Genomic DNA, 11,056 nt, shown 5'->3' on the forward strand with positions numbered 1-11,056 from the left:
GATGGGGATCACCTTCTGCAGGGTCTACGTTGGGAGAAGACATGTTAGGATTAGGAGTATGGTATCATGAGGTGGCAACATCGTTTATCATATATTGTTATAAGGCTCTTTTAAGCATCCAAATAATCGTGACTTCTCAAAAAAACTGGTCTGGAAAGTCTTTATCCTGTTGGTTCTTCTTCCCTACTGTAAATACTGCGTGTTTACAGGAAGAACCATCACACTTCTATGTCCTTACTCTAACCAGAGGGAGATGAGAGGACAATGGTCATTTGACTCTGGCTTATCTTATGTCTTGCAAGAATAACTTCCTCACATGTATGCAAAGCTTTCTATTTTACTGCAACATTTCATCTTTATTTTGATTCTAATAATGTCTCTGTGACATCTATAAAGCGGTTATGGGGAAACGAAGCTTAGAGCCTAATATTTTACATGAGAGGCTGGGGATTTTAATCAGCCTAAGACTTTTAGTTCTGATTGACATACATATCAATAATCACACATGGATATTTTACCTTTCTATTATATTCACCAGAGGAAGACTGAACACTACAGATATTAGAAAGTTATATGTGTGCTAAGCTAAAGTTGCCTGCAATTGTGTCTTCAGGATGCCTTCACTTACCTTTAGGTTAGAAAGGTGAGCCTGCAGTGTTTTCCCATCTTCATGGCTCTGTTCTTCTTCACCCAAACACATACACTGTCCACTGCTCACTTAGACACTGAACTGCAAGTCTAAGAATATAATAATCAGCATGGGGAATAGTGTCAGATATTTGTAGGAAAAATATTTTTCAAAGAAGAATATGGCAGTTGCTGATGCCATGGGAGTTATTAAAAAGTTGCTAAGCAACATGTGTAAATATTGGGATTTCCCCAACTATCATTCTGCTATTGCTTTCTATTCCACTGTGGTCTGAGAGCATACTTTGTGTAATTTGTGAAAGTGTGTCTTATGGCCCAGAATGTGGTCCATCTTAGTGAATGTTCCATGTGAACTTGAGAAGAATGTGTATTCTGCTGTTGTTGGAGAAAAGTAATTTAAAAATATCAATTAGATCCAGTTGATCATGGCTGCTATTCAACTCAATGCATCCTTACTGATTTTCTGCCTATTGGATCTGCCGATTACTGATTGAGGGGGTCAAAGTCTCCAACTATAATAGTGTTTTGTCTATTTCTCCTCGTATTTCTATCAGTTTCTGCCTCGCTTATTTTGACACTCTGTTCTTAAGTGCACACATATTAAGGATTATTATGTAATCTCAGAGAACTGACCCTTTTATTATTATCATTACAAAGACCCTCTGTTTATCTCTGATAATTTTCTTTGTTCTGAAGTCTGCTTTATCTCAAATTACCATATCTACTCCAGCTTTCTTTTGGTTTTTCTTTCTCCATTGCATTACTTTTTTTTTTTAAAATATATTTTATTGATATTTTACAGAGAGGAGGAGAGAGGGATAGAGAGCTAGAAACATCGATGTGAGAGAAACATCGATCAGCTGCCTGCTGCACACCTCCCACTGGGGATGTGCCCGCAACCAATGTACATGCCCTTGACCGGAATCGAACCCAGGACCCTTCAGTCTGCAGGTCGACGCGCTATGCACTGAGCCAAACCGGTTTCAGCTCATTACTTTTAATCTCTGTGTATTTTTATATTTAGAGTGGGTTTCTTGTTGTATAATGAGACCCAACATATAGTTGGGTCTTTTAAAAAAACAACCCACTTTGTAGTCCCTGTCTTTTAATTGGTATGTTTAGATTATTTGCATGATCAGGAGGCTTGAAAAGTCAACCAAGGGACTCTATTTTGTCATTCTTTTATTTTGTCCTTAAAAATTCAGTTTAGAGAATAACCTTGAGAAGAACATTCAAAATTTAAGGGTAAGCTTTCTTAGCACCATAAATTCAATTTTCTACTAGATAAGTTGACACCAGAAGAAAAGGAACAGGGATATGCTATTCTTAATGCTACTTTAGAAACATATCAGAATGACTTATCACCAGGGATTTTGACATAATTGAAATCCCTGAACTGTTATTGTGAAGTACAGAGATTTCCTGAATTTAGAAGAGGGGATTTTCTCCTTGAGACATAAATTACAGGAATTACATATATGTATGTAATTTAATTTCTGCACCTATTTTGCAAAATAGATATGAAAATTAAATGTCAATCAATTTTATTTTATTTTATTTTTAATAAATCTTTATTGTTCAAATTATTACAGTTGTTCCTCTTTTCCCCCCCATAGCTCCCCTCCACCCAGTTCCCACCCCACCCTCTGCCCTTACCCTCCCCACCACTGTCCTCATCCATAGGTGTACGATTTTTGTCCAGTCTCTTCCCACACGCCCCACACCCCTTTCCCCCTGAGAATTGTCAGTCCACTCCCTTTCTATGTCCCTGATTCTATCATATTCACCAGTTCATTCTGTTCATCAGATTTTTTATTCACTTGATTTTTAGATTCACTTGTTGATAGATATGTATTTGTTGTCACTTTGTTGTTCATAATTTTTATCTTTACCTTTTTCTTCTTCTTCCTCTTCTTAAAGAATATCCTTCAGCATTTCATGTAATACTGGTTTGGCGGTGATGAACTCCTTTAGCTTTTTCTTATCTGTGAAGCTCTTTATTTGACCTCCAATTCTAAATGATAGCTTTGTTGGGTAGAGTAATCTTGGTTGTAGGTTCTTGCTGTTCATCAATTTGAATATTTCTTGCCACTCCCTTCTGGCCTGCATAGTTTCTGTTGAGAAATCAGCTGACAATCGTATGGGTACTTCCTTGTAAGTAACGAACTGTTTTTCTCTTGATGCTTTTAATATTCTCTCTTTGTCTTTTGCTCTTGGCATTTTAATTATGATGTGTCTTGGTGTGGTCCTCTTTGGATTCCTTTTGTTTGGGGTTCTCTGCACTTCCTGGACTTGTAAGTCTATTTCTTTCACCAAGTAGGGGAATTTTCTGTCATTATTTCTTCAAATAGGTTTTCAATATCTTGCTCTCTCTCTTCTTCTGGCGCCCCCATAATTTGGATGTTGGTACACTTGAAGTTGTCCCAGAGGCTCCTTACACTATCTTCATATTTTTGGATTCTTTTTTCTCTTTGCTTTTCCGATTGGGTGTTTTTTGCTTCTTTGTATTTCAAATCTTTAACTTGATTCTTGTGATCCTCTAGTCTGCTGTTGGATCTCTGTATATTATTCTTTATTTCAGTCAGTGTATGCTTAATTTCTAGTTGGTCCTTTTTCATATCTTTGAGGGTCTCACTAAATTTCTTGGAGGTTTCTAGGAGATTCTTGAATAACCTTATAATCATGGTTTTGAACTCTATATCCAGTCATTTGCTTTCCTCCATTTCTTTCATTTGTGACCTGTTTCTTTGTCTCCACATTTTGGCTGCTTCCCTGTGTTGATAGAGTGGCGTTGTGTGCTATGTGTCCCTATAGGTCCCAGTGGCTCAGCCTCCCCAATTACCTGAGGTGGACACTCTTGGTGCACCCCTTTGTGGGCTGTGTGCACAGTCTTGTTGTAGTTAAGCCTTGATTGTTGTTGGTATCACTAGGAGGAATTGACCTCGTGGCCAATTGGCTGTGAGGATCAGTTGTGTCTACAATGGGAGAACTTCTGTGCTGGAAACACCCTTATGGGGCAAGGCTTGTTTCAGTGGGGCTTTGGCGCTCACTGTGTCTGCCCCCTGAGTGTGTCTCTTATGGATCTGAAGAGTTGTAATCTGGATGGTCTCACTCTGACTACTGGGTACACTGGCTCTTGGATCTCCAAGGAAGTGCAAAGTCAGCCACTGCCTGAGGCCACCCAGCAGGAGCTACAGAGAGATCTGAAGATTCCTCCTCTTTGTTTGGGGTTTGGAGATGCTGGATGAGGCCCAGCTGTGAAGCAATGCAAGCTGCTGTGGAGCCTTGGGCCTTCTTTTGGAAGCTCTGGGGCTCTCTGATTCAGCGGCAGTATGTTAGGTTTTAGATTGCAAAGGGCCAGGCCATTCATATGCAAAAGCCTCTGCGCACAACTTGGATGGGATTGTAAATTGAGTGGAGTGGGGTCTCAGGGAATAACCAGGGTGGAGCAAACAGCAATGGCTGACCATCAGCCCTGCCCCGAAGAGGTCCCCGGGTCTCTGTGTCCCGTGGCACTGTGCAGGAACAATGATCGCTGCAAGTACCTCTGAGAGAGAAAGCTGCCCTCATGTTCTGGCCTGGTGCCAGACAGCCCAGTTTCTCCCTGTATGAGTCTGGGTCCCCAGAGTCTCACCTGGAACTGGAGTTCAGAGCAGTCAGGAGCTTGTGTCTCCCTCCTGACTGAAAAAGACAACAGCGTACTCAGTTGCCAGCCCCTTTCCCCACATGCCTCCATACCTCCGCATTTCACTTCCGCACCTCCGCACTTCCTCTGAGTGCTTTTCTCTTCTAGTTGTATAATTTCCACTCAGCCAGCCTTCCCGTGGTTCTGGATGATATCCGTTTTGTCTTTTAGCTGTAGTTTTGAAGTGGTTGTGCGAGGCAGCAAGTTTGGGTATTTACCTATGCCGTCATCTTGTTTTCTCCTGTCAATCAATTTTAAATGACTAGTATCCCTTTGGTAGATTTAGAGAATGAGGATGGAAGAGCATAAGTGACATCCATAAATTGTCAGAGTCGGCAACTTCTGGATCTGGGGTTAGAACCTTGATCATTTGAGAAATATCTGTGTTAATGGCATCAAATGGCAACTGTAAATTATCTGGCACAATACTCCATGAACGGCAGGCACTCGGTCAATGTGACTTTCTCTGTAAATGCATAAATGTGTATCAATGTTAGTAGCCAGACCTGAATCAGACTGTGAGGGTCCTGAACTTTTCTGTGAGGGCGCCTTCTTCTGTTCTGAAACTTGTCCTCAATGTTCCCTTCTCCCTTAAGCCTTCAGGCTTTCTTTCTAAATCCTTACTGTTCAAATGACTATGAAACTTAAAAAATAACCTGTTTTAAAAGGGAATGTTTGGTATTTTAAAAGAGGACCAGCCTTAAACTAATAGATGAGTGTCAGATGGTAGAATTCCAGGCATCAGCATAAAAATAAGGGACAATTTGAAGGTTATGGACCTTCCTTGTGCCTAGAATATATGGCACTTCCTGTTTCTTTGGATAGGAGTTAAGAACAAGCAACCTCCTCAGGAACTTGTTGTTGTTGTTCTAATTTCTCTTCCTGGGAGCAAAACTTCTAAGATTGGTTAGGATGCCCATCAGAGGAGTAGAAGAGAAAGGGAAGAATTTGGGTTAAATTTATAGAAAGGCAGAAAGACTAGAGTAATGCATGGAGAAGAAACGCTAAAAAAAAGTTCCTGTCACCTGGCTGAGTCTGTTTTCCCAAGGCTCTTAAGGAAGACTGGATGGTACAAACATAGAGAAAATTCTGGCCACTGTCTTCTCTCTCTCTTTCTATATCTCTGCAGTCTGTTCTCTACTGTACTTTTTAAAGTTATTCTGCTTTGGATACAGTCTAATCAGGCACATATAGCCCCTTTCAGTCTTCAAGTTGCTGTCTAATGAGACAGAGGGAATAAACTGCAAGTGTGTGTTTGCGAGCAGACGCTTGGAATGAGGAGATCAAAGGAGATTGGAGACAGTGTAACCTCTAAGAAACTCGTTTCTAGCGCCTGTTGGAATCTGTTGCTTTCAAAGTACATGGTTAGCAGTGCATTTGGGGGGGGGGGGGGGGTGGTTCTCTATAGCCCTGTCCAGGAATCACTTACTCGAGCGTCTGTGAAGGAAGGATTTACAAAATCCAAAATCCCCAGCTTTATAAGCTAATCACTCTGTGGGGTGTAAAGGACACACCCTCCTCATTTACATTTTCCAGAGGCAGATAATCCACAGTGGTCAGACCCTGAGATTCCCCAGGGTTGATTCAGTTCAGCATTTTCCTTTGTGGTCCGTGAGGGTCTGTAATACACAGAACAGGATAAACACTTGATCATCTTAAAGTCTGCCCTCTTCACCTTCACATAACCCGTCCAAAGAGAGAGACTCATAATTATTGAGTTTCTATTGTCTGCCGAGTGTATGCTGGGCATTTTGCATAGATTAACATATTAAATCCTTCAAATGACCCATTTACAGAGGATTTGCAAGGTACTAACATGCATAACTCACTTTGTACCATAGTCCTCACCTCATGAGCCCACACTCTCTTCACACCACACCTTGCAACTTTTCCCTCAGGGGAGGGAGCACAAAGTATACAAGCTTTTCCTAGAATATTTTGGTTTTGTTTTATTAAAAAATAGAGGCCAGGTACATGAAATTCGTGCACTGGTGGTGGTGGTGGGGGTGGTCCCTTAGCCCAGCCTGTGCCCTTTCACAGTCCGGGACCCTTCACTCCTTACCGCCTGCCTGCCACGGAGGCAGGAGAGGCTCCCACTGAAGCATAGTAACCTCCATCTTGTATATAAAACTGCTGTTTGAAATTCTCTGCTATTGTTAGATAGTCCCTAGTCCTGTAAACTCTGTCGCTTTAAGACAGTCTCTTATTCTACAAAACGACTTTGTTTTTAGTTCAAATAATAGAAAAAGATAAACTTAACTGTCTGACCTTGCAAGCTAGCCATCCAATGTAATAGACTAAAATAAACTAATACTGATAACAATTCCCATATTCTTTTTTTTTTTGATATATATTTTATTGATATTTTACAGAGAGGAAGGGAGAGGGATAGAGAGTTAGAAACATCAATGAGAGAGAAACATTGATCAGCTGCCTCCTGCACACCTCCCACTGGGGATGTGCTCGCAACCAAGGTATGTGCCCTTGGCCGGAATCGAACCTGGGACCTTTTAGTCCGCAGGCTGATGCTCTATCCACTGAGCCAAACTGGTTTCGGCAATTTCCATATTCTTATGCCAACTACAAACTCATTATGTATTCAAGGTTACAACTGTCTGTAACAATAACTCACACAGAGCCCTTTGTAATATCTGCAAACAAAGAGGCTCGAAAAGTATAAATACGGGAGACTTCCTGTATGTGGTGCTCAGAGATTTGGAAAAGTCACCTCCCTCTGGGCCGAGTGCAGTAAATGACTCTTAATTAATTGGCTCATTAAGGCATCTTGTATCTCATTTGCTGATTTATGATACAACACCGCCACTGCTGCTGCACTTGCCAGCAGCCATGAGCCTGGCTTCTGGTGCTCACCACCAGGGGGCAGCTCCTGCATTGAGCGTCTGACCCCTGGTGGTCAGTGCGCATCATAGTGACCGGTTGTTCTGCCATTCAGTTGATGTGCATATTAGGGTTTTATTATATAGGATGTGCAGGTATGTAGCACTATTTAGGACAGGAGTGGAGAATATGTTTTCTGTGGAGGAACCATATGTGTATAAAAATCAAGAGAGGATGGTAGACTCATAAAACGTACCATTAATATTTTATATATAAGTAGTAAATGAATGTAAATTAAAATTAATTTAGTATAATTTTTAATTTAACATAAATATAAACATTTTAATTCACTTTATTAACATAGTCTAACACATGTCACACGCATATTTTCCCTGGTTAAACATCTGTCCTTTAATTTTTTTTTAATGTTTTGTTTGCCATAGAGATTTTAACACTATTATAAGTCAGACCTGTTCTTTATAGTATTGTTTTTAGCATTAAGTTTAGAAAGGTCTTTTCTATTCCAAGGATTCATATATATCTGCCTATATTTTTCTAATGATCATGTAAAGAACATACAACTCTTCACTTATTTGCAACTCGCTTTATTTTGTGCAGTGTATGTGTATTTGGAAGCCATCCTAAAATAGTTTGAAACTAGAGAGAGTAAAAATAAATAAGTGGAAAACTTTTTATCTCTGCTTAAAAACTTTATTTAAATATGTTCTAGAAAGTGTTTCTGGTAAAGTTGAGTTTATAAATATTTTATAAGATCACTTTATACTTTAACCAGTTTAAGTTGGCTTCTAATTTCTAAGGGGAGAGCTAAATTTCAGAGGTGGAAGATTTTGTGATGAGAGGGAGAAAGCTAATCTTCAGAGAGTTTTTTGTTGTTTTGTGTGTGAAAACTGGACTTGTGTTGTGAAACAGTGATCTCTTTATCCTTTTATCTGTGGTTAGAAAGGAGGCTGAAGAAGCCTCAGGGGAGGCTCACTCCTGCATATCCAGTAGACCTATACTAATGGGAAAGGGAATGTGTTGGGCAGAGGACAGAGCCACGAAGAAATGAGAGAGGGATTCACTAGCTGCAATGGTGTGGGACAACTCCACTAAAGTGCCCGCCATGGTGTAGAGACCTGGAGGTGAGAGCCTGGGATAGACCTCCCTGAGATGATGGCAAATAACAGTGAACGTGAGGCTGCAGGGGCTAATCCAGCCGAGGGCAAACTACGGCCCGCGGGCTGGATCCGGCTGTTCTATCCGGTTCTCTTGCTCTCCTCTCCGCTCCTTTACTTTGAATTTATATTAGTTCACACAAACACTCCATCCATGCTTTTGTTCCGGCCCTCCGGTCCAGTTTAAAAACCCATTGTGGCCCTCGAGTCAAAAAGTTTGCCCACCCCTGGATCCATTCATGTAAAGAAACAAAGATATTATATGAGCAGTGGGTTCAGGTGGAAGAGAGCAAGAGGAACTCAGAGTGTGCTGATCAAAACGGAGACCGAGCTGTGAAATGGTTTCAGGTGCTTAACTGGTAAAGGAATGACGTGTTGAAATCAAGGAGATACTGACTGAGTAGGTAGTGTAGGTGACTCTGATTGGGAAGAGAAGAGTGTTGATATGATACCATTGAACTACAATTTTCTAGGCCCCTACGTAGCTGAGCTAGAAATGGCAGCAAAGGCTAATGCCCTTCAGCATTTGCTTAGCAAATTATTGAGTAGCCCTCATGGGAGTCCAACACAGACATCTCAGAGAGAGTGTTTAGTGGAGTAGGCATCTTGTTTAGTAATTCACCTCGACTATGCATAATAGTAGTGTATCTTTTTGGATTCTGCCAGATGCAAGTAATAAGAGTTCTGCACATGCACAACTTCAGAGCTGTTTGCTGATGAATGTGGAAGGCAGCATGTGGGCAGAGCAAGGGCTCTGGAAAGGAAGACCTGGGTCTGCATGGGGGTCCTGTCCCTTACTTCCCGTGTGACCCTGGTAAGTCAGTGTTCCTTGTGGGGACCTTGTTTCCCCATTTGTAACAGAGATAGTGAACATTGTAGCACTATAATGAGTATTTAACCAAACAACTTTTGTGCTTGATACATATTAAGCACCCAATAAAAGGTGGTTGTTGTAATACCAATTTGAGAATTGGCTACCCTGGAAAGGTTTTTTTTCTTGGTGAAATAATTTCTTCCCCCTTCTGACTATCCATGGTGGGGTCAGTAGACACATGACCATGAAGAATGAGGAGAGGAATCAGCGGGAAGGAACATACATTTTCAAATATGCACACAACATGTCCCCCTTGCCTAAGCCAGAGGTGGAGGTAGATGCTATGGATCATTTACCTCTCCAGTAGTTTTGGAGAAATATGTTTTCAATCATCATGAACAGGAAAACACTTTCTTCTTTTCCAACACCTTCCACAAGGCATCTTTGATTTCTTTGTTCCTCAAACTGTAGATGAGAGGATTCAGCATGGGGATCACCAGAGAATAGAACACAGACACCACCTTGTCCCTGCCAAGCGAGTAGCTGGAGCTGGGTCGCAGGTACATGAAAAGGGCCGTCCCAAACATCAGAGTCACCACCATCAGGTGCGAGACACATGTGTTGAAGGCTTTCCTTCGGCCTTCCGCTGAGCGGATCTTCAAGACAGCAGCCACTATGTAACTGTAGGAGAGAAGGAGGATGAGGAATGATGTCCCCCCAGCAGTGACCACCACAAGGAAATTCACCAGTTGACTGAGGAAGGTGTCAGAGCAAGATAGTGCCAGGACTGGTGGGAGGTCACAGAAAAAATGGTTGATGATATTGGGTCCACAAAACTGGAGCCGAAATATAGAGGTGGCCTGGATGAGGGAGCTCAGGAAGCCACCGATGTATGCCCCAACCACCATGCGTGTACAGAGGCCCTGGGACATGATGGCAGTGTAGAGCAGGGGCCTGGAGATGGCTGCATATCGGTCGTATGCCATAGCGGTCAGGAGGAAGCACTCAGTTAGACCCAAGCCAACGAAGAAAAAAAACTGAACAGCACAGCCCAAGAATGATATGGTCTTCTGCTCTTGGAAAAAGCCAATGAGCATCTTGGGGGCCACTGCAGAGGAGTAGCAGATGTCAATGAAAGACAAGTTGCTGAGGAAGAAGTACATGGGTGTGTGCAGACGGATGTCATTTCTGATCAGTAGGATAAGGGCCAGGTTCCAGGCCAGGGTCACAAGATAGATGCCCAGGAAGGTGACAAAGAGGAGGGCCTGGAGCTCCGGATGGTCCGCAAATCCCAGGAGGATGAATGTGGTCACGAATGAGCTGTTCCAGGCCTCAGTTGTGGACATGTTTCCCATGAATCACAAGGACAAGATGCAGACCTGGGACAATAACGATAATCCAAATTTCAGGTGATCTTAACAAATAATTACAAAATGCATGAGCGAGAAGCCAGAGTATTAGAGAGTTACAACTTTATGCAAAGATTCTGTTTCTCTCAGAGGGCAATGTAGTCATTGTTTTAACTATTTGCTTTTTCTTTTCTTTTCTTGTTACTCCTTATCTGAGGATATTTTTCTATTGGTTCTTAGAGAGAGTGGAAGCGAGGGGGAGAGACAGAGACAGAGAAACATCAATGTGAGAGAGATACATTGATTGGTTGCCTCCCACATGAGCCCCATCGAGGACTGGGCATCAAGCCTGCAACCAAGGTACATGCCCTTGACTGGAATCAAACCCGGGACCCTTCAGTCTGCAGGCTGATGCTCTATCCACTGAGCCAAATTGGCTAGGGCACTATTTGCTTTTTAATATAGTGCAGGTGGTCGATATGTGCTTAAACTTTGGATCCAGACTCCTGTGATCAATTCCTGCCTAGGCTTCCATTTCCTTATCTTT

At 41.9% G+C, this 11,056-nt stretch overlaps 1 protein-coding gene across 1 annotated transcript; it reads right to left on the reverse strand.

The window, feature by feature from the left end:
- Positions 1–9,552: 9,552 nt before the first annotated feature.
- Positions 9,553–10,515, reverse strand: OR5A1 (olfactory receptor family 5 subfamily A member 1; the record flags this gene model as incomplete). Its single annotated transcript, XM_080640681.1, has 1 exon — positions 9,553–10,515. One exon carries the CDS (start codon positions 10,513–10,515, stop codon positions 9,553–9,555), a length of 963 nt encoding a protein of 320 aa, XP_080496807.1.
- Positions 10,516–11,056: the final 541 nt, after the last annotated feature.

The sequence above is a fragment of the Plecotus auritus genome, assembly GCF_963455305.1.
Source record: "Plecotus auritus genome assembly, chromosome: 9".
NCBI lineage: Eukaryota > Metazoa > Chordata > Mammalia > Chiroptera > Vespertilionidae > Plecotus > Plecotus auritus.